The sequence below is a fragment of the Actinia tenebrosa genome, unplaced genomic scaffold (assembly GCF_029948245.1).
Source record: "Actinia tenebrosa isolate PJP-AT-01 unplaced genomic scaffold, QUT_ActTen_1.0 PGA_scaffold10__47_contigs__length_13832649, whole genome shotgun sequence".
NCBI classification, from domain to species: Eukaryota; Metazoa; Cnidaria; class Anthozoa; order Actiniaria; family Actiniidae; genus Actinia; species Actinia tenebrosa.
The window spans coordinates 3,097,196-3,121,631 of NW_028292570.1; the positions used below are offsets into that span (position 1 = coordinate 3,097,196).

At 36.7% G+C, this 24,436-nt stretch overlaps 3 protein-coding genes across 3 annotated transcripts in view; 2 read left to right on the forward strand and 1 right to left on the reverse strand.

Annotated features, from left to right (window-relative positions):
- Window positions 1–585: 585 nt before the first annotated feature.
- LOC116295842 (N-acetylgalactosamine kinase) lies at window positions 586–14,059 on the reverse strand. Its single transcript, XM_031703796.2, has 15 exons — window positions 13,907–14,059; window positions 9,445–9,533; window positions 8,743–8,866; window positions 7,612–7,687; window positions 6,972–7,049; window positions 6,639–6,722; window positions 6,040–6,098; window positions 5,547–5,586; window positions 5,357–5,440; window positions 5,025–5,099; window positions 4,000–4,088; window positions 3,815–3,890; window positions 3,382–3,534; window positions 2,925–3,019; window positions 586–2,646 (listed from the first exon to the last, which is right to left on the reverse strand). Exons 1-15 carry the CDS (start codon window positions 14,017–14,019, stop codon window positions 2,442–2,444), a joined length of 1,440 nt encoding a protein of 479 aa, XP_031559656.1. The 5' UTR covers window positions 14,020–14,059; the 3' UTR covers window positions 586–2,441.
- Window positions 12,212–13,384, forward strand: LOC148912781 (uncharacterized). The gene is made up of 2 exons (XM_089026911.1): window positions 12,212–12,471; window positions 12,612–13,384. The coding sequence occupies exons 1-2, from the start codon at window positions 12,212–12,214 to the stop codon at window positions 12,913–12,915; spliced, it is 564 nt and encodes a 187-aa protein (XP_088883037.1). The 3' UTR covers window positions 12,916–13,384.
- A 1,661-nt stretch (window positions 14,060–15,720) lies between the features above and the next one.
- The window catches only part of LOC116305818 (uncharacterized), a 74,728-nt gene continuing 66,012 nt past the window's right edge, over window positions 15,721–24,436 (forward strand). The window contains exon 1 of the mRNA XM_089026519.1: window positions 15,721–15,862. The gene's annotated coding sequence lies outside the window, so the exon portion shown is untranslated. The remainder of the gene's footprint in view (window positions 15,863–24,436) is intronic.

A 24,436-nucleotide genomic window follows, 5' to 3' on the forward strand; every position in this document is an offset into this window, starting at 1 on the left:
TCCCTGTTAGTTAGTTATAGTTTTGCGAGCTAGTGTTTCGGAGCGTAAAAAAACAGAGCTACATTTAGCGAAAAGATTGCATCATACTAGTGTGCGCCCAGCTGTCTTCAAATCAAACGTTAAATTCAGCCGATTTCTAACTTTTTCCCATGTTTTCACGCTTGCATGGAAAATGTTTGCAAACGCAAACCATAGCTGATCTAGCAGATTTTATTTTTTCATTTTCGTTTAAAAAAATTTTAGGGCCATACCTCCAGACGCAGTGCTGAAGCGCAGTATGGCAGCGCGAAGCATTTACGGCTATGCCGGAGATTTCGACCCCGTCACCGCTATCCCTGGATTTACAGACTGATCAGGAAGCTCGGCCGAAGCCTAAGGGAGAGGTTAGTCGGCCCCTAGGCCGTAGATGATTAACCCCTTGCTATGACCAGCATACCCGTTAAGGTAGTTTTGTCGCTGATGCCTTAACATCCACAGGCGCTCTTTTCCATGTGGGATGCGTCTTGGACTACTAACGTGTCGTATGTATACGCTCATGCGCAAACTCAAGGCAAAAATCATTATTGAACTTTGCACAATCAGGAATGTTATTACATTTTTTATTCGATACAAAAAGTTTAAACTAAGAATTCGGTTTTCAAACTAAAAATCAACATTAGTAAAGAAATAACGATAACATTAAGAGTTTATTTAACGAGGGTACACATATTACTGGTAGCCGTCATACATTATGACCCTCCTAAAGAGAAAGCCTGGTTCCAAGTATCCCCAGTCTCTCTCAAGTACAAATCACATACAAAAATAAGTTTTCTGGAAAAGAAGTCTAAATAAAGGGATGAAAATTGAATAAATTTGCCTCAAGGAGAATATCAGTTGGACTAAATAATCTTCTGCTGTGAAGTACAATAAGGTAAGGTTATTATAGTGATGATTTTATTGAGTAGAGTGAAGGCATTTAACCCGTGAAATAAAAAATATTAGTCAAAGTGTGATAGTCAAATAGACACTAGAAAACAATGGAATTAAGGTCTACGAAAGCGTATTATTCTTGTATCTATTGCACGGGTTTAATGACTTCACTCTAACCCGTGAAATAAGAAAATACTAGTCAACGTGTAATAGTCAAATGTACACAAAAGAAAACGATGGAATTAGGGTCTACTAAAGTGTATTCAGTTGCGGATCCAGGATTTTTCAAAGGGGGGTTCCGTTTCTTAAACTGTGTATAATTCTCTTTTGTTTAGTCGATGTCTAACAAAAATTGGCTCTAATCACCTAATTTACTATCTAGTAACGGAACTTAATGGTAAATTAAACATTATAACAGCAAATATTTATCATTTCGTGTTCAACATTATCCTCGTGGATACTTTTAAGCAAAATTTATGTAAGAAATATTTCTATTACCTAAAAGATCCAACCTTCGAGGGGGGTTCCGTGGAACCCTTCGAACCCCCCCCTGGATCCGCCACTGGTATTAGTCTAATATCTATTTCAGGGGTTTGGTGACTTCACTCTATCTTGTTATGGGCATAAAATAACTGTTCTATGAGAAGTAACAAAAAGTAAGGTGTTTTTTTGTCTTCAAACTCGTTCCTTTTGGTTGAAATTTTGCAAACTTTCATGCTCGCCCAAGGCTGTCTTCTCAAGTCAGTCCTCAATCAAGTATTACCAGAGGGAGCCCACTTTAGATAAGTTGACTGCAGAGCAGAAACTAAAGAAATTATGTTCATTCATTTTCAGTAGTGTCCCATGTGTGAGAATTTATAAGAAGTCTATTCCAACTTGTTAGGGTCGTGCAGTATCTTATTCACTCATAAGAATTTTAGTTCTCTGCTATACTCCCCTCGACCTGTGGCTGCTCTCTTTATTTTGTTATTCCCCTCTTCCTTTCCTTGTGATGTAGTGGTTCTTTAGAGAACTGCACCAGGTCTGCTCCCATAACTTATATATGAGTAAAGTGGGACCAGTGAAAATGGTATACTGTTATAGCCTTCTCCTCATCCTCAAAGGCGTCTTCTGGCTTTGATAAGCAGGATGCAACCTGGACTGGCTTGGGCGCAAAAAACATAAGATAGGCTGTACAAAAGCCTTTGTACCCAAGCTAAACCATGATGCAATTCTTCACTAGAACTGAGCCATAAAACACAAACAGGCCTTTTTTAAAATTTGATAATCAAAATTGATGCATTGTGGTCTAGCTTGAGTAAAAACAATGAATATAAGATATGGCAAATAAAAAATGCTTGTATCCAAGCTAGACTACAATTCACCATAATCACTATCTCCCAAAAAGCCATGGAAAGCTAATCATTTATAACTTTAAAACTGGGCTCCCTCTAGTAATATGTCCTTGCTTCTTGAAGCATCTAGGTATCTATCTATACCCTCCCCAAAAGGAACAAAGGCATCAAAGACTTATATTTTCTAATAGTTGTAGTCTAGTCCAAGCAGAGCACTGCCGCTCCTGACCCTGGCTCAGTAGCAAACAGCGCTTCCTCGACTCGCTCCTGGTGGCCTGGTTTTGAGTAATAAGCCTTCGTGACTTTGGATATAAAATCATCTAGTGCATCTGTGCGAACCATGGAGACTGTGCAACCGCCCCATCCTGCTCCTGTTAGCCTGGAACCCAGTGCTCCTGCTTCCCTGTTGAGACAAAAACAGAAGGATAATCCTCTTAGAAGGAGAGAGTTTTCAAGCGATGTCAAAGACAGCAACTTTAACTGCAACAGAATTGTGAATTAGGAGATGGGCTATGCGATACATAGCAAAGTTGCATCTCATTGGCTGCAAGTACCTATCAAGTAAGTTGCCAGGAACTTTTAACTTGTTCTCCGTTTTTCATCACTACTGTTCTTGGGCAATGTGTTAGGCAACCCAGGTTGGCACGGCACGGTGCAATGGTCTTCTTTGCCATAACTTACCTGCAAGCAGCCACAAGCTCATTGAGTTCATCGCAGCTACACTCGTACAAGTCCCTACAACTGTCAAAGCTTTCGTCCATCAATTTCCCTAGGGCCTACAGAAAAAAGGATACATTCTTATTACTATTTGTTCATGCAATCCCTTTTCAGGTACATTCTTATTCCTAGGCCAAACAAAAAATATAAGTGTGTTTCCTGTTGCATGAGAAAAATAATTGGAATCGGTAGGTCGGATTATTTTACTGATACAACAGTGGAAATGAGCTTATTGGGAACCCTGTGGTGCATTTGGGAATGGAAAAATATTAGGGTCGGCAAAAATTGGCAAGAAAATTAGGGTCGATTGTGCAACAGGAAACACTTATTTTTTTTGTTTGGCCCTATCTGTTCATCCAATCCCTTTCAGGTACATTTTATCCCCATACATTATTCTATTTAATTCAGGTCAACCACTTGCCTTCATAATATCGGGTGGATTTTCTTCGCATATTTGCTTAAACTTCAGTACCCTATCAGCTTCGGCATACACATGCTTGGCTCGGTCATGAAGCTTGAGACTCTTCACACCTACAGTGGACTTACTCAGGCAGTTCTCTATCAGTTCTTCTTCCTGGGAAAATAAAACAAATAATTAATGGATGGATGGGAATGGCTGAATGGATGGGGTCCAGAAATGAATGAAATGGATTGATGAATAAGAATGGATGGATTGGTGGATGGATGGAGGGATGGATGTGTAGATGGATGGATGGATGTGTGGATGGATGGATGGATGTGTGGATGGATGGATGGATGTGTGGATGGATGGATGGATGTGTTGATGGATGGATGGATGGTTGGATGGATGGATTGATGGGCATGATGAATGAATTCGATTGTACTAAACTTACCGTGATATCAAAGAATTTGCACAATTCATCTTTGGTGTATGGCTCCTTCTTAAGCTCCGATTCAACCAAGTGAACCCTGTAGGAACAGAAAGCATTTAATGGATGAATGGAAAAATGGATAGATGAACCATGTGAAAAGCATGAGAAAAAATGGGCGAAAAAGGAAGGAAAAGTATTTCACTTACATGTCCTCAAGCTTGAGGTTCAATTCATCTTGTACTTCACGCAAGAGGCGGATCTTTCTCCACTCTAGGCCTTTTACTTTAGCCAAATACTATTATATATAAAGATGAAATTAAACTTAACACTGTTATTATTATTATTATTATCAATTTTCATCATTATTATTATAAATATTTATTATTACTATTATTATTTATTATCATTATTATTATCAATATTTATTATTATTATTATTCATTATTATTATCTATTATTATCATTATTATCAATATTTATTATAACTATTTTTATTACTATTATTAATATTTATTATTATCATTATCAATATTTATTATTATTATTAATATTCATTATTACTATTTTTATTACTATTATTAATATTTATTATTACTATTATTATTATTTATTATTATTATTATTTATTATTATTAATATTTATTATGATTATTATGGTTATTATGATTATGATTATTATGATTATTACACTAAGAATTAAAGACAAAACAATTGACATCTTACGAGAATCGATTTAGAAGGTAGAGATTGGCTGTGTGCTCTAAACTAGTGTTGTTTGTATCTCCAAAACTAAGAGTCGATTATATCGCTGTAATGAATGTTCACTCTGTTTGCATGTATGCTAAACAATGCATTTCTGTATAGAAATAGTCACTAAAGACATTCAGAATCAATATCTATACGGGTCTCTGAATGTTGTGGTGGGGGTTATCAACAGTTCTCTGAGGGGTGGGGTGGGGGTTATCAACAGTTCTCTGAGGGGTGGGGTGGGGTTTATCAACAGGTCTCTGAGGGGTGGGGTGGGGGTTATCAACAGGTCTCTGAGGGGTGGGGTGGGGGTTATCAACAGGTCTCTGAGGGGTGGGGTGGAGGTTATCGGTACCAAAATCAATAAAATGGGGTCCCTAGTATTGTACAACTGTTTTGACCTTTCCCTTTTTGAATTAAAAAAAACCCCGCAAAACTTTGTGGACTGTGGGCATTGTAGTCAAAGAAGAGCTGTACCACTAACCTTTGCTGCTGTACGACATTCAACAACTCGAACATTGAAATGAGTTCCTGCAGATTCTGATTTCTTCATTTCAACCTGGTAAAAGATTCAATAGAGACTTTTAGCTTGGGCATAAAGTCCATTTCAGACCACATGTCATTCCCTTGAGAATAAGATTCTTTGTTTGAGTTGTATCCATATTCATGTGTCTTCTCATGTGCAACGGTTAAACAAAGAAATGATACTCTAGGGAATGACACATAGTCTGAAAATGTCTATTGTCAGAAATTCTACAAGGGAAAGAAAAAGGCTTTATGTTGAGCGAAAGCAAGTTGGGTAGACGTATTACTCACCAAGCAATTTGCAATGACAAACGCAACCCCATCAGGTAGCTTGATGTCAGTGGCCCTGGTGGGGTGGAACTCCACATACTTGGCCTATGGAAGAAAGAAAAGATAAGGGGAAATTGATAGAGATGATGGATTGATAGATAGATGTACAGGCAGAGGGAGGGAGGGAGGAATGGATGAACAGAATACTTACTGTTCCTCTTTCCGCGAGGAAGGAAATGGCCTGATCCATACTAGAAAAAAGAAAAAAAAACAAAGAAAAGAAAAGAAAAAAATTGAAAAAAAACCCCAGATAAATAAGTTGGACATCTAATAGGTTATAGATACGACAGTCAAAATCATAAATGTGTGTAACTAAAAGTTCTGACTAATGTTAAATAATAGACCTCTCTACCTTCATTGTTTGTTTCCCTATTTCAGACCTTGTGTCATTCTCTTGAGAATAAGATTCTTTGATTGAGTTGTATCCAAATTCATGTCTATTCTCATGTGCAACCATTAAGGAAAGAAATAATACTCTAGGGGATGACATATGGTCATGAGAATAAGATTCTTTGTTTGAGTTGTATCCATATTCATGTGTCTTCTCATGTGCAACCATTAAACAAAGAAATGATACTCTAGGGAATGACACATGGTTGAAATTTGCATACAAAGGTAAAGAGCTTATCTTCTAAACTACATACCCTCCTCCTTCAGTTCCAATGTATTTCTCACATTTAGTACAGATCTCTGCCAACTCATGCTGAGATAAGGAAAATAATAAATAAGATTATGAATGCATTATAATTTTTAAAATAAATAATAATGTTTAATGCACATTTGAAGAATCTCAATACACTTAATACAAGAAGTAAATATACACCTATTTCAGAAATCATCGCACCAAAAGCCTCAAGCAACAAGCCAAGACCGCAGAGAACGCCGGTACTTTTAGCTGTAATTAGTTTATTCATGGTGCATTTTCATTTATTGACTTCACAAATTGTTCCAAGCAAGGCTGCTTGAGATGATAATTAGTGGAGACCTATAGCCACTTGCATGAACCATGAATAAATCAATTATATTTAATAGTATCGACATTCTCTGGAGCCTTGGCTCGTTACTTGAGGCTCTTGGTGTGACAACGATATTCGAAATAGGTGTATAAATAAATACCTATATATAAAAGAGGATGAAATAAGAAATATTCATAATTGCATTGATTAGGGTAAAATATATTACTAGATAAAATCCACAATGTAATATTTGAAATACTTATTAATTGTATATGTTTAAATATTACCTTTGTCAGTTCTAGATTATTGGCGTACAGAGTGGCTAGTGCAGAGCAGCAAACAAGAGCAGATGAGCTTGACAAACCAGCACTCTAGAAAAGCAAAAGCATTGTATGAAAATAATCCAACAGTTGACAATCTTATTGAACCCTGAAAGAGTTTCCTCTGTGCTTTTTATGGCAAGACTATCTCTCATATGGAATTTAATATCATATTGGAATTTTTTGAGGGAAGAAAATTGGAGAACTTTGAAAAAAACTCTCAATTCAAGGGAGAGAGGCATCACAAACTGACAAGTGATGCCAAGTCTAGATATGAAGACCCCAGATGTGATATCTCACCTTAGGAACACTACCATCCACTATCAAATTCATTCCAACTGGATCAAGTATCGCTAACACTGGGAAGTCAACAATACCCTAAAAGAAAATAAATGAATCGAGAGTTGTAAGTATAGAAAAAAAAAAAAAAAGAAAAGAAGAATTCATGCCTGCTATAGGTCTGTTCTTCCAAGCCATTTCTTTACAGATTTAATCTAATTGTTGTTGCAAATAGCAATAACAACAGGAGCAACGGCAACAACAACAACAGCAATAACAACAGTACAACGAAAACAACAGCAGCAACAACAACAGCAGCAACAACAGCAACAACAAAAATCCATAAAATACTTTATAAAATATTTGAGATATAACGCCCTTGCTGATTGGATGGCTACCGTGTTTATATCAGAGGACAGAGACATGCTCGCGCAAAATCATTCAAAAATATTTTATAAAAGCAATATAAAACATCCGCTTGTCTCTATATGCTGTGATGTAAACACTCTGGGAGCTGTAGAGCACTCGAGAAGTCAAAGAAACACTTGACTATGCCTTGTGTTCGGCTCTACGAATTCTCTCTTGCTCTATAGCTCCCAACCTGTTTATATCACAGTATATAGACACGCGCGCTATTTTATATTCCTAATAGAAAGCATACCTTGTATCCACATAGGAAATAGTGGTACCATTCTTTTCCATCAATTTGATATTCTAGAGTATCCACACTAAAATCCCTAAAATAAACATATTTGATGAGAAGCTTACACTCTCGTTTGGTACCAGGGGTGGTAATATAGGTGACTAGTCATCCCCACCCCCCCCCCCCCTCACCCTCCAATTTCTCAAGTTTTGTCAGTATATGGTTAGCAACAGACACCTCTCTCTTTTCCTCAAATTCCTGTTAAAACCTTTGCAATACTTCTAAAACTCCTGGATCTGCGCCTGGGTATGCTGAACAATTACTCTCTGCATGTTCTATGTAAAATGTCATTACAATTTGTACAAATAAGCCTGAAGAGAGATGACGTTTTACCCCCGACTCTATACCATAATAGTTTTTAAAATTCTTTGATATTAAAATTTTTGATTCCTTAGAGAATGAATACAGGAACAATAGTCATAATTAAAGAACAAAAGCAGTGTGGAAAGGATTATGCAGGCATCCCAGCCACTTTTTAGGCAAATTTGATAGGAAATATAGGTTGTGCAAGTTCTAAATATAGGAAAATATAGGATTTTTTCCCAAAAATATATGCACTTTATAGGAGCTAAGATAACTTTTTGGTGGCATAACCAGGGATCAGGAGGGTGCACAGGCAATGATTTGCAGAACTAAAAAGCCATTAAAAAAAAAACAGAACCAAAAAAAAAAAAAGGGGGCCATTTTATTTCCTTCGCCAAACATGCTAAACAGTGTAAAATATAAATGTATTAATTAGCAGTCCTATTTATAGGAAATATAGGAGGTTTTCTTTAAATATAGGCTCTTTATAGGATCCTATACAAATTACAATAATAAATATAGGATATATAGGAGGTCTGGGATGCCTGGATTATGGTCTAGAGACGGGGGTAAAACGTCATCTCGCTTCAGGCTTATTAGTGCAAAATTTTGTTAGGTCTACGGTCTACTGAATTTACTAATTTGTGCAACTTCTTACAATGAAACAATTGAAAAGAAAAGAAAAAGATTCATTTACTGATATTTCACAGTTATATGGTTTGCAGTACTCTAACTTACATATCTTGTTGCAATGTCTTTTCATAATATTGTTGTTTTAAAACTTACTGGAATTCAGGATTGGTGTTGTTGATATGTAGCATCTTATCCGTGTTTGTACTAGCGGCAATGACAATATCTTGTTCCAAGGCCATTGGAAGGACTCCATAACCACAGTAATCAATATGTTCACCTAAAAATGAAAATTACATTTCAAGGATTAACTAACAAATAAGTATTTTAGAACGTTTTTTAGGGTTAAAAACTTCTATATTCCCGAATACTATGAACAAACGGAGCAACGTTTCCTTCTCTATGCAGGTTCAACTTCATATAACAATGGATAAAGTCGAACAAAAACAAAGAACAATAGGTTTCCCAACCATTCCGCTCCATTAACTATGATACAACTTTGTAAGGGTTTTTGGGCAAGCATACAATCTGGGAAAAATCACAGGAAAAAAAACCGATTCCCAAATTGGGAATTGTTGGGAATTTCCTTGAATTCCCAATTCGAACACTCAACATTGGGATTTATTGTTGGGAATTTCCTTCTAATACCCAATAGAAAAACAAAATTCCCAACAAACTAACTATTGGGAATCAGTGCCATGTTCCCAATTTCGTTCTCTCTGGGAATTGGATGGGAATTCGTCGGGAATGCAAGGAAATTCCCAATTTCGGAATCTGTTTTTTTCCTGTGCGATTATTGCACTGCAGTGCGTCTCCGATCCATCTATAGAGTGAGCACGGCAGGCATGTACTTCTTACCTATGATATTGACTCTACCAGGAGCTCTAGCATAGAAGGCAGGAGCATGACCATATTTCTCTACGAACAAATCATTTAATTTTTCATACCTGTGGAAATCATAAAATATCGAAACTATGAATACCGAGTTTAAACAGCTTAGAAGTATATTTCATTGTATTTCACTGTATTTCATTGTGAAGTTCCAGAAATTATCCAGAAATTATTATTATTGTAGTCTGAGGTCAGTGTCACGGCGGGAAATGTCACGCAATAGAATTTCTGACGACTCCCGTATAACAATCGCGAATAATTCGTACGGGAGTGAAAAATGTTGGTAAATATACAGGGTTCCCGAGAAAATCGACAAAATTTTTGACTCCAGTACGAATAGCAAATACGAGTCGCCGTAAGGGTGATGTACGAATAGCCAGTCCGTTAATTTTTTCTTCTAAAATGATCTTTTTATACAATCACAATAGTCCTTTTGAGATCCATGATAATATTGAATAGTATTAATCCAATGTAGCTAGAAAGATATACATAGCATATACTGTATATTTAGCTACCTCCTACGCTTTTGAAACCTAGATGCAATAGGCATTTCCGATTTAGCGGCATATGAGCGGAATAGGCATATACTAGCGGAATAAGCATTAACCAGCGGAATAAGGCTAGAATCATCGTTATGACCATAAAATTCAATAAGATAATGAAACAGCTTTCAGTAGACCTGTTTTATTTAACTTAAGGTATTGCACAATTATAATCGTTAACACTACCTGTTTTATTAGCTTAACTGACGAGCAGTGTGCTCGAGAATAAGATCTCGTCCCGTTGAAACGCAGTTATATAAAAAAGTTGCGTTCATAATATACTAATGTAAATGCTCGCCCTTAAATTTATAAAAGAACTAAGAATGCTAGCATATAATGTAGAATATCACTACGGTTATTATTTTCGAGAAGTTTTCCTTCTGCATGGACACGTACGTATCGCTAACATATAGTTGATATGTGGATGCCTACTGAGATTGTTCACTGCCTGTAAACACGCACTTGCTTCCCAACTCTGTACCCCCTCTGCGGGGAAAAACAGGATTTTATTCAAGTTCTCTGTTAGTTCTTCTACAGTGGAAATGGCTGTGCACATAACCAATGCGTTGAAATTCAGAACAAAACAAGATATTTGAGAGATTCAGTAAGAATCTCGTGTTTTCGACAAACATTTGTGCTACGCAAACGAAAAAAAAGTAAAAAGAAGTTGAAAAGCTTTTCAAGAAGCAATAGATATATAATAAAATAACCTTTGTCTTTGGTGAAAAGGTTTGTAAAAGGTACTAGTTAAATTACAGGGAAAGAACAAAAACGTGCCCATGCCGGCCAGGCTCTGCGGTAAGAAAAAACGTGATGCTTAATGTCTATTTACTAATAACGTGAACAGAACTCATAAAGCATATAAGGTGCTAGTCTTCATCTGACAAAGAATCTGTCACGTCAAGACCATGAACTGCCCTCCAGCTTTTTAATGCTTTCTGGTGCTCTCGTGCAGCACTTTGGGCCGCATCAAGAACGGCGGGGATTGCTTCGAGTAAGCTGTCCAGTTTTTTCTCTCTGGTGACCTGGGAGTTCCTAGATGACTTCAGCTTTTTACTTGACTTTGAGCTTTCCTTGAGAGGTCTTTTCCTGAAAGGATAATAGCAAAATTAACGAGGTTTTATTATCAAATAGGTATGAGCAACGTTCAAAGTAATTCTGTCTGCTTATAAATTACCTGTCTTCCATCCTCTCGCTTTCTCTTGTTTTCTTGATTCGTGTAAGGATGTCAGCAGGGTCGTCATTTGGTTCGTTCTTTTCTGCATCTAACACATACTTTGTTTCGCGGTCATTGATAGCTCTGCAAATGTCTTCAACTTCTTCAGTATCTTTATTACAAGTTTATTCCACACTGAATGCGGACGAGTATTCTTCATCAATTATTTTATTTGACGTGCTTGCTTCACTGGCATTCCTACCAGGAAATAAAAGAATCATCGCACTCCATATAATACCGTTATTGAGAGTCCTTTCTTCTTTAGTCAACAGCATTCTTACCATGAAGGAAGAGGTTGTTACGCAGTTAAGTAGCTCTCTTCCTTAATTGCTCCTCCAACACTTTGTTGGAATTTCTTTCAGCCAAATACTGATCACCTGCTTCTCCCAAAACCTCAACATGCCTTCTCATAAAACTCAAAACACTTTTCCACTCTCTTCCACATGTTTGCACAGCTTGAAGAAGAAGAGTATCTTCCACTTGAGTGTAGTTTTTCCTTGGTTTTCTTTGCTTGTTGTTGTCCATCGCGCCTTTCTCGCAGGATTAAGAAAAGTGAAAAGAGCCCTAAAAATTTGCATACATAGGCACGTGCACACGTGCACTGGTCGTAATGTTTTTTTAAAAATATTTTTGTTTGGTTTCGTGACTGCGAACGGAAAAGTTGCATATACATTTAATACACTACCTGTTCGCGTCAGTCAACAATGGATGTCCCACCTTTCCCAATGTTTATTGTAGTAACCCTGCTGTGTATCTTTGCAGCTATAAAATTGAGTCCTCAAAGACCAAAACGTTTGGTCCCTTTATTTCCTATGCATGTAAAAGGGAACCTGCTCATCACACTTGTTGCGCTTGTCTCTACGGCACCAACAGGGGCTAATCTCCTAGCCCGACTTTTTGGCAATCAGCTGCTTAACCATCGTAACATGTGGCAGAGATGTTTATTGTTTAGCACGAAGAAATCCACACATGGTACATGACCGGGGAAACACCAGAATCCTTTGATGCTATTGTACGAAGAATTGGTATAGAAGTTACCCGTCCGAGACACACACCTCGGGTGCCAACTACAGGTAGAAGAAGATCTTGTAATCTTGACGTCAGCAACAGAGTTCTACTGGTGATTATGTGGTTGAGACAATACCTAAAACTTCATGTTCTGGCATTTATTTTCGGAACCAGTAAGAGTACAGCTGCTGATGCTGCAGATGGTTTGAATTTACTCCTTGTAGCTGGGTAAGTTTGCTATATAGTAGCGTTGTCACATTGTGCATAAGTATTTCGATCTAGCTGCTATTTTACTGCATATATAAACAAACACAAACATAAGCAAAATTTAGTACTACACGTATTCACAGTTAACAAACGTCTTGCAGATTTCCGGGGCACATGAACGATGCGGAGTCATACAGACGACTTCTTGCTATAGGCCATGGAAGAAGAAGGAATCTACCACGACGAGCAAGGCTGCTAGCTGATGGGGGATACGCTAACGCCCCACCTCTTATCACTCCAAGGCGTATTGCTTACAACAGACGACAACAGAATGCCAACAGAGCGCTAAGGTCGTTTCGTATCCGCGTAGAGCACGCCATTGGCTTCCCGGCTGAAAATTTACTCAGCGACCTCGGATATTTTTCGACACATGAGGCCATTTCAACCCTTTGTAATAGCAACTAGTGGTGCTCTTGCTAATCGAAGGAAAAGAATTCTAAAAACACTGTAGTGTTATATATGTTCTTTTTGATATACTTTTCGGAAAAGTAAAACAAACTGGCGTAACACATTTATTATTAGTGAGAGCAGAAAAATTCCTAGCTTGATATTGTAAACAAATCTCAAGATATGTTGATAATAACTAGCGCTTACTAGTCAGTTGTGACTGTTTTGGTGCGTTGAATATAACAGGTGTATAAGAAAGTTCAAAAGTATATCACGTTTGGGACATTAGTTCTTCGTAGTAAGAGGATTAAATATTAAGGACCATAGTAGTAAGACGAAGGAGTAACGTCTGTAACAATAGTTACAGACAACTTTCGCAGTTGTTATTTACCTAATAATACATTGTACTAGCTGAGAAATCAGTAAGATAAGGAGTTTTGAAAATTCTATTGGTTAAATCTGGAATAAAATGATGATAGCTCTTTTTAATTTATGCTATTCCGGTCGGATTATAGAATGCGGAATATACTTTCCCTATGCCGCTAAATCGGAAATGTCTAATAGAATTTATAGGTCTTAAAAATATACAAATCTTACAACGATCTTTTTAGATCGCAGAAGTCTTGCCCTGGGGGAAGCATTCAATGCTTTTTTGAGTAAAAATCTCTTAAATCTTTTTATAAAGTCTAGACATAAAGACTTTTATTTGTATTAATATAGTGCCAAGATCACATGGTTTGCATGGAATATCATATTATTTGGGATCGTATTAGCTTTGGAAAATTCGCATAATTTGAATTCAGATCTTTAAGTTACTAAATAAGAACATTCTCAAGAGATAAAAGCATTATTTAGAGTTGCACTAAATTAACTTTTGGCTATAAAATCGAGAATCAGTGAAGCAATGATCAGAGTAGCGTCTTTATCTGGAGAGTTCTTTCTACTCGTGCAAAGACTTGACTTCTCACGGCAAAACAAATGCCGCCAAAGTGACTACAAATTTGCTCACCTTGCACGTTGCTTTTCAGTTGAGTTGTGGTATATTAATTCTAGCGATCCATAGAGTGGAGGGCTTGTTTCAAGACGAGCTTTTTTCACTTCCGGCACCGCTTCGTCTTCCATGGTTTTTTTTGTCGTCTTGTCACGAGTCTCGGATGGTATGACCTTCATGGACGAATGCTTGTCGTGTGTGTGTGTATTCCATATAGTCGCCCGTGTAGACGCTGGTTGTCGTGTGTGTAGTCCATGTAGGCGCTGGTTTGGTATTGCGCTAGCCATTGACTGCCGTCCGTGGCCGTATGGAAAGGTGATTAGCGATATATGTACATTGCATATACATGTACATACATGAATATATATATAGGTTTTTATAGCCATACATTGGAATACTTATGCGTACTAGGTTCAAGCTTGCATGCGGATACATAGCCATGCATAGCCATACATGGCCATACATAGACAAACATAAAAATACATAGTCAAAAATAAAAACCAAAACTAGCTCAATTTATTTACTTATTTATTTATTTATTTTGTGGCTACGCAGTTTACTAAATGCTATATTTTTAAGCTTCAAGCGTCGATTTAACTTAAGACATAATTGTGTATTGTGGAGTTAAAAAGTCTCAAACTTGTTGTTCGTTGCTACGTCCATGATGACTGTAGCGGTTAGAAATCCATCCTCATTAGGCTCGGCTTCTTGTACGATAGCTTGATGATACAATAAAGTAGAAGGATAAAGAATAACAGGCTTCGATTGTGATTGAATGGTGTGTTTTGAAGAAAACACTACATCACGGGCGTAGAGTGCGTTTCACGGGCCCCTCACAGACCAAATTACATACATTTATAGTATTTTTATGTTCTCCTTGTCCGCCCGGGATGTAGTCATTAAATTTTTCTTGAATGCTTTACGTTTAAAACTCATTTGGAAGTCATTGTTTTTAATTCCTAGCACTTGTAGTTTGATAATATAATAAAAGGTAGATTTTGTGTGATTGTGAAAGACTAAAGGTTCAGTAAAATAGAACTGAAGATGAAAAATTTTTTTCCGATCATGAAAAAGGTCCTTTCACTTTATGTGAAATAATCATGGTTTAATGGAGTTCACATCCAGTGAAAGGACCTTTTCGATTATGATTATAAGAGTATCCTTTTTTCAAATGACCTTATTTAAGAGTATCCTTAACCGTATTTAAGGGTATCCTTTTTCAAATGACCATATTTAAGAGTATCCTTGATCGTATTTAATGTACAATACGATCGGAATGACCGTATTTGCTTTGACTTATTGATTCAAATGCTCAAAAAACTCCTAATCTTGGCTGCTATATATTTAGTACAGGAAGCCTAATTATAATACCCAATCCCTTGTGGGAGGGGGAGGAGTAAATAATGACGTATACAAGTTGTTTGCAGGCCGGTAATTTGATGCTTGTAAAACCATTACTTTTTTAAGGAATAAAGCAAAACTAATTACAGCATTGATACCCATTTCGCTTGCTCTTTTAGAATTTCGTAGTGTTATCTTTAAAATCAAAAATTATGGAATATTCGGATCTGGATTGAGTCATTGGATCGGACTTTTTTTAAATTGGAGTGTCGGATCGATAAAAATGTTTTAAATGTGTTTAGAGTTAAAATAAAGGTTAAAAGTCTGACATTACTTGAAGAAGTGTTTTGACGTAGTTATGTTTAGAAATGAATTTAAAATATGGCTTTTTTGAAAAGGAAATGTATAAGGATACTCAGTGAGAATCTGTAAATTTATTCCACTAATTTTGCCATTTCTTTTCATCTTAATCAAGCAGGAAATCAAAAGAGATGTCCAAGAATCCCTGACTTGTGTCTATTCCAGATCACATGTTAAAACAGAGAGTGGTCATACAGTTACCATAGATACCACTAGCGAGGATAAAAAGGAAGGCTTTATTCCAAGGGAATGGATATTGTAAAAACAAAAAACGTGAGTAGTAAAATTTATGTAAGTTCGAATACAGTGCAATTATAATGTATGCGGGGGTTAGCGGCAGAACACGAGAGAAGGGTTAGGAGAAGAACGACACATAGTGGAGTGGAGAGGTAGGAATGGGGAGGTGCTTAACCATAATTTCAATCATCAAATATACTTGCTGTCGCCTTGTTATAGCTATAAGGTGGATAAAATCATCAACGAACGTGATACTTTAATGTACAAACACATCTTCATTTTATCACAAAATCACTTCTACTGTCTCCATGGCCATAGAGATGTAATAGTTTGGGTTCCACTCTCGACTTATGTTCAATTGTTGAACGCGTTGCACAAGAACAATCATCAAACAAACCCAATTTAAGTATTTTATTACACAACTATTACAAAATGCGAATATATTTTCAAGCTTCGAGCATCGATTTGACTTCAGACACAATTGTCTAATATTGAGATAGAATGTCCTTTTAAATATAAAATTGCTTCTACTGTTTTTATTGCCATAGAGATGCCATAGTTTGCGTTCCACTCTCGACTTATGTTCTACTATTGGAGGCGTTTATTCGAGAACAATCACTATACAAACTCATTTCAATCTTTTCATGGTTAAACACCATGCTAATATATTTTAAGCTTAAAGCATCGATTTCAATTCAGACGTAAATGTCTATTAAGGAGAAAAAATAATCCCAAACTTCTTCTCAAACTGTTGTTCCTCGCTTCATCCATGATGACTATAGCAGTTAGAAAACAGTCTTCATTATGCACGGTTTGGTGTACGACAACTCCTTCCCTGTCCTGCAAAAAGCGTTTATAAGGGAATGTATGGGCAGAATACTGGATTTTTCACCATTTTTTGCTCTTTACGTTATTGAGTCAAAAATACGATTTTCTTAACCGTATTCGATAGTGTATCGATTTTGGACAAGTGAATTTTCGGGGCGAATATAAGAACTTCATTTTTCAATGACCCCCTTGCTAGGCCCTCTGTACTCAATCGAACAAGAAAGATGGCAGACAAGAGGCTAGCAAGTAACACAAACAACGGCTTTATCCTCTTTGGTTTTTCTGGATATTAGCAATCTATCTATCTGGATGAGATGCTAGATGATGAAAGTTGAATAAACTTTTTAATTTATGCCTGTAGTGGATGTACAGGCAGAGAAATTCAAGATTTCTTAGTACAAGTCCTTCCCTGGTCCTGCAAAAAGCGTTTATAAGGGAATGTATGGGCAGAATACTGGATTTTTGACCATATTTTGCTCTTTACGTTATTGACTTAAAAACACGATTTTCTTTACCGTTTTCGATAGTGGATCGATTTTAGACCAGTGAATTTTAGATGCGAGTGTCAGAACTTCATTTTTCAATGAACCCCTTGCTAGACCCTCTGTACTCAATCGAACAAGAAAGATGGCAGACAAGAGGCTATCAACAACCCCAAACAACGGCTTTATCCTCTTTGGTTTTTCTGGTTAATAGCAATCTATCTATCTGGATGAGATGCTAGATGATAAAAGTTGAATAAACTTTTTAATTTATGCCTGTAGTGGATGTACAGGCAGAGAAATTCAAGATTTCTTAGTACAAGTCCTTCCCTGTCCTGCAAAAAGCGTTTATAAGGGAATGTATTGGCAGAATACTGGATTTTTGACCATTTTTTTCTCTTTACTTTATTGACTTAAAAACACGATTTTCTTTACCGTATTCGATAGTGGATCGATTTTGGACAAGTGAATTTTAGGTGCGAATATAACAACTTCATTTTTGAATGACCCCCTTGCTAGGCCCTCTGTACTCAATCGAACAAGAAAGATGGCAGACAAGAGGCTAGCAAGTAACACAAACAACGGCTTTATCCTCTTTGGTTTTTCTGGATATTAGCAATCTATCTATCTGGATGAGATGCTAGATGATGAAAGTTGAATAAACTTTTTAATTTATGGCTCTAGTGGATGTACAGGCAGAGAAATTCAAGATTTCTTAGTACAAGTCCTTCCCTGTCCTGCAAAAAGCGTTTATAAGGGAATGTATGGGCAGAATACTGGATTTTTGACCATTTTTTTCTCTTTACGTTATTGACTTAAAAACACGATTTTCTTTACCGTATTCGATAGTGGATCGATTTTGGTCAAGTGAATTTTAGGTACGAATGTCAGAACTTCATTTTTGAATGACCCCCTTGCTAGGCCCTCTGTACTCAATCGAACAAGAAAGATGGCAGACAAGAGGCTAGCAAGTAACAAAAACAACGGCTTTATCCTCTTTGGTTTTTCTGGATATTAACAATCTATCTATCTGGATGAGATGCTAGATGATGTAAGTTGAATAAATTTTTTAATTTATGCCTCTAGTTGATGTACAGGCAGAGAAATTCAAGATTTCTTAGTACAAGTCCTTCCCTGTCCTGCAAAAAGCGTTTATAAAGGGAATGTATGGGCAGAATACTGGATTTTTGACCATTTTTTCCCCTTTACGTTATTGAGTCAAAAACACGATTTTCTTTACCGTATTCGATAGTGGATCGATTTTGGACCAGTGAATTTTAGATGCGAATGTCAGAACTCCATTTTTCAATGACCCCCTTGCTAGGCCCTCTGTACTCAATCGAACAAGAAAGATGGCAGACAAGAGGCTAGCAAGTAACACAAACAACGGCTTTATCCTCTTTGGTTTTTCTGGATATTAGCAATCTATCTATCTGGATGAGATGCTAGATGATGAAAGTTGAATAAACTTTTTAATTTATGCCTCTAGTTGATGTACAGGCAGAGAAATTCAAGATTTGGTAGTTCAACTCCTTCCCTGTCCTGCAAAAAGCGTTTATAAGGGAATGTATGGGCAGAATACTGGATTTTTGACCATTTTTTCCTCTTTACGTTATTGACTCAAAAGTACGATATTCTTTACCGTATTCGATAGTGGATCGATTTTGGACCAGTGAATTTTAGGTGCGAATGTCAGAACTTCATTTTTCAATGATCTCCTTGCTAGGCCCTCTGTACTCATTCGAACAAGAATAAAGGCAGACAAGTAGCTAGCAAGTAACACAAACAACGGCTTTATCCTTTTTGGTTTTTCTGGATATTAGAAATCTATCTATCTGGATGAGATGCTAGATCATGAAAGCTGAATAAACTTTTTAATTTATTCCTGTAGTGGATGTACAGGCAGAGAAATTCAAGATTTCTTAGTACGAGTCCTTCCCTGTCCTGCAAAAAGCGTTTAAAAGGGAATGTATGGACAGAATACTGGATTTTTGACCATTTTTTTCTCTTTACTTTATTGACTTAAAAACACGATTTTCTTTACCGTATTCGATAGTGGATCGATTTTGGACAAGTGAATTTTAGGTGCGAATATAACAACTTCATTTTTGAATGACCCCCTTGCTAGGCCCTCTGTACTCAATCGAACAAGAAAGATGGCAGACAAGAGGCTATCAACTAACACAAACAACGGCTTTATCCTCTTTGGTTTTTCTGGATATTAGCAATCTATCTATCTGGATGAGATGCTAGATGATGAAAGTTGAATAAACTTTTTAATTTATGCCTGTAGTGGATTACAGGCAGAGAAATTCAAGATTTCTTAGTACAAGTCCTTCCCTGGTCCTGCAAAAAGCGTTTATAAGGGAATGTATGGGCAGAATACTGGATTTTTGACCATTTTTTTCTCTTTACGTTATTGACTTAAAAACACGATATTCTTTACCGTTTTCGATAGTGGATCGATTTTGGACCAGTGAATTTTAGGTGCGAATGTCAGAACTTCATTTTTCAATGATCTCCTTGCTAGGCCCTCTGTACTCATTCGAACAAGAAAGATGGCAGACAAGAGGCTAGCAAGTAACACAAACAACGGCTTTATCCTTTTTGGTTTTTCTGGATATTAGCAATCTATCTATCTGGATGAGATGCTAGATCATGAAAGTTAAATAAATTTTTTAATTTATGTCTCTAGTAGAGGTACAGGCAGAGAAATTCAAGATTTCGCAGTACAACTTCCTCCCTGTCCTTCAAAATGTATTTATAAGGGAATCTATGGTCAGAATATTGTATTTTTGACCATTTTTTTCTCTTTACGTTATTGACTTTAAAACACGATTTTCTTTACCGTTTTCGATAGCGGATCGATTTTGGACCAGTGAATTTTCGGGGCGAATGTCAGAACTTCATTTTTCAATGACCCCCTTGCTAGGCCCTCTGTACTCAATCGAACAAGAAAGATATCAGACAAGAGGCTATCAACAACCCCAAACAACGGCTTTATCCTCTTTGGTTTTTCTGGTTAATAGCAATCTATCTATCTGAATAAGATGCTAGATGATGTAAGTTGAATAAACTTTTTAATTTATGGCTCTAGTGGATGTACAGGTAGAGTAATTCAAGATTTCTTAGTACAAGTCCTTCCCTGTCCTGCAAAAAGCGTTTATAAGGGAATGTATTGGCAGAATACTGGATTTTTGACCATATGTTGCTCTTTACGTTATTGACTTAAATACACGATTTTCTTTACCGTTTTCGATAGTGGATCGATTTTGGACTAGTGAATTTTAGATGCGAATGTCAGAACTCCATTTTTCAATGATCTCCTTGCTAGGCCCTATGTACTCAATCGAACAAGAAAGATGGCAGACAAGAGGCTATCAACAACCCCAAACAACGGCTTTGTACTCTTTGGTTTTTCTGGTTACACGCAAAATATCTATCTCGATAAGATGCCAGATGATGAAAGTTGAATAAACTTTTTAATTTATGCCTGTAGTGGATGTACAGGCAGAGAAATTCAAGATTTCTTAGTACAAGTCCTTCCCTGTCCTGCAAAAAGCGTTTATAAGGGAATGTATGGGCAGAATACTGGATTTTTGACCATTTTTTTCCTCTTTACTTTATTGACTTAAAAAAACGATTTTCTTTACCGTATTCGATAGTGGATCGATTTTAGACCAGTGAATTTTAGGTGCGAATGTCAGAACTCCATTTTTCAATGATCTCCTTGCTAGGCCCTCTGTACTCAATCGAAAAAGAAAGATGGCAGACAAGAGGCTAGCAAGTAACACAAACAACGGCTTTATCCTCTTTGGTTTTTCTGGATATTAGCAATCTATCTATCTGGATGAGATGCTAGATGATGAAAGTTAAATAAATTTTTTAATTTATGTCTCTAGTAGATGTACAGGCAGAGAAATTCAAGATTTCGTAGTACAACTTCTTCCCTGTCATTCAAAAAGTATTTATAAGGGAATGTATGGGCAGAATATTGTATTTTTGACCATTTTTTTGCTCTTTACGTTATTGACTTAAAAACACGATTTTCTTTACCGTTTTCGATAGTGGATCGATTTTAGACCAGTGAATTTTAGATGCGAATGTCAGAACTTCATTTTTCAATGAACTCCTTGCTAGACCCTCTGTACTCAATCGAACAAGAAAGATGGCAGACAAGAGGCTATCAACAACCCCAAACAACGGCTTTATCCTCTTTGGTTTTTCTGGTTAATAGCAATCTATCTATCTGGATGAGATGCTAGATGATAAAAGTTGAATAAACTTTTTAATTTATGCCTGTAGTGGATGTACAGGCAGAGAAATTCAAGATTTCTTAGTACAAGTCCTTCCCTGGTCCTGCAAAAAGCGTTTATAAGGGAATGTATTGGCAGAATACTGGATTTTTGAACATTTTTTTCTCTTTACTTTATTGACTTAAAAACACGATTTTCTTTACCGTATTCGATAGTGGATCGATTTTGGACAAGTGAATTTTAGATGCGAATGTCAGAACTCCATTTTTCAATGACCCCCTTGCTAGGCCCTCTGTACTCAATCGAACAAGAAAGATGGCAGACAAGAGGCTAGCAAGTAACACAAACAACGGCTTTATCCTCTTTGGTTTTTCTGGATATTAGCAATCTATCTATCTGGATGAGATGCTAGATGATGAAAGTTGAATAAACTTTTTAATTTATGCCTCTAGTGGATGTACAGGCAGAGAAATTCAAGATTTGGTAGTTCAACTCCTTCCCTGTCTTGCAAAAAGCGTTTATAAGGGAATGTATGGGCAAATATTGTATTTTTGACCATTTTTTTCTCTTTACGTTATTGACTTAAAAACACGATTTTCTTTTCCGTTTTCGATAGTGGATCGATTTTGGACCAGTGAATTTTAGATGCGAATGTCAGAACTTCATTTTTCAATGAACCCCTTGCTAGACCCTCTGTACTCAATCGAACAAGAAAGATGGCAGACAAGAGGCTATCAACAACCCCAAACAACGGCTTTATCCTCTTTGGTTTTTCTGCTTAATAGCAATCTATCTATCTGGATGAGATGCTAGATGATAAAAGTTGAATAAACTTTTTAATTTATGCCTGTAGGGGATGTACAGGCAGAGAAATTCAAGATTTCTTAGTACAAGTCCTTCCCTGTCCTGCAAAAAGCGTTTATAAGGGAATGTATGGGCAGAATACTGGATTTTTGACCATTTTTTTCTCTTTACGTTATTGACTTAAAAACACGATTTTCTTTACCGTTTTCCATAGTGGATCTATTTTGGACCAGTGAATTTTAGATGCGAATGTCAGAACTCCATTTTTCAATGACCCCCTTGCTAGGCCCTCTGTACTCAATCGAACAAGAAAGATGGCAGACAAGAGGCTATCAACAACCCCAAACAACGGCTTTGTACTCTTTGGTTTTTCTGGTTACCCGCAAAATATCTATCTGGATGAGATGCTAGATGATGAAAGCTGAATAAACTTTTTAATTTATGCCTGTAGTGGATGTACAGGCAGAGAAATTCCAGATTTCTTAGTACAAGTCCTTCCCTGTCCTGCAAAAAGCGTTTATAAGGGAATGTATGGGCAGAATACTGGATTTTTGACCATTTTTTTCTCTTTACGTTATTGACTTAAAAACACGATTTTCTTTACCGTATTCGATAGTGGATCGATTTTGGTCAAGTGAATTTTAGGTACGAATGTCAGAACTTCATTTTTGAATGACCCCCTTGCTAGGCCCTCTGTACTCAATCGAACAAGAAAGATGGCCGAAAAGAGGCTAGCAAGTAACAAAAACAACGGCTTTATCCTCTTTGGTTTTTCTGGATATTAACAATCTATCTATCTGGATGAGATGCTAGATGATGTAAGTTGAATAAATTTTTTAATTTATGCCTCTAGTTGATGTACAGGCAGAGAAATTCAAGATTTCTTAGTACAAGTCCTTCCCTGTCCTGCAAAAAGCGTTTAAAAGGGAATGTATGGGCAGAATACTGGATTTTTGACCATTTTTTCCCCTTTACGTTATTGAGTCAAAAACACGATTTTCTTTACCGTATTCGATAGTGGATCGATTTTGGACCAGTGAATTTTAGATGCGAATGTCAGAACTCCATTTTTGAATGACCCCCTTGCTAGGCCCTCTGTACTCAATCGAACAAGAAAGATGGCAGACAAGAGGCTAGCAAGTAACACAAACAACGGCTTTATCCTCTTTGGTTTTTCTGGATATTAGCAATCTATCTATCTGGATGAGATGCTAGATGATGAAAGTTGAATAAACTTTTTAATTTATGCCTCTAGTTGATGTACAGGCAGAGAAATTCAAGATTTGGTAGTTCAACTCCTTCCCTGTCCTGCAAAAAGCGTTTATAAGGGAATGTATGGGCAGAATACTGGATTTTTGACCATTTTTTCCTCTTTACGTTATTGACTCAAAAGTACGATATTCTTTACCGTATTCGATAGTGGATCGATTTTGGACCAGTGAATTTTAGGTGCGAATGTCAGAACTTCATTTTTCAATGATCTCCTTGCTAGGCCCTCTGTACTCATTCGAACAAGAATAAAGGCAGACAAGTAGCTAGCAAGTAACACAAACAACGGCTTTATCCTCTTTGGTTTTTCTGGATATTAGAAATCTATCTATCTGGATGAGATGCTAGATCATGAAAGCTGAATAAACTTTTTAATTTATGCCTGTAGTGGATGTACAGGCAGAGAAATTCAAGATTTCTTAGTACGAGTCCTTCCCTGTCCTGCAAAAAGCGTTTAAAAGGGAATGTATGGACAGAATACTGGATTTTTGACCATTTTTTTCTCTTTACTTTATTGACTTAAAAACACGATTTTCTTTACCGTATTCGATAGTGGATCGATTTTGGACAAGTGAATTTTAGGTGCGAATATAACAACTTCATTTTTGAATGACCCCCTTGCTAGGCCCTCTGTACTCAATCGAACAAGAAAGATGGCCGACAAGAGGCTAGCAAGTAACAAAAACAACGGCTTTATCCTCTTTGGTTTTTCTGGATATTAACAATCTATCTATCTGGATGAGATGCTAGATGATGTAAGTTGAATAAGTTTTTTAATTTATGCCTCTAGTTGATGTACAGGCAGAGAAATTCAAGATTTCTTAGTACAAGTCCTTCCCTGTCCTGCAAAAAGCGTTTAAAAGGGAATGTATGGGCAGAATACTGGATTTTTGACCATTTTTTCCCCTTTACGTTATTGAGTCAAAAACACGATTTTCTTTACCGTATTCGATAGTGGATCGATTTTGGAC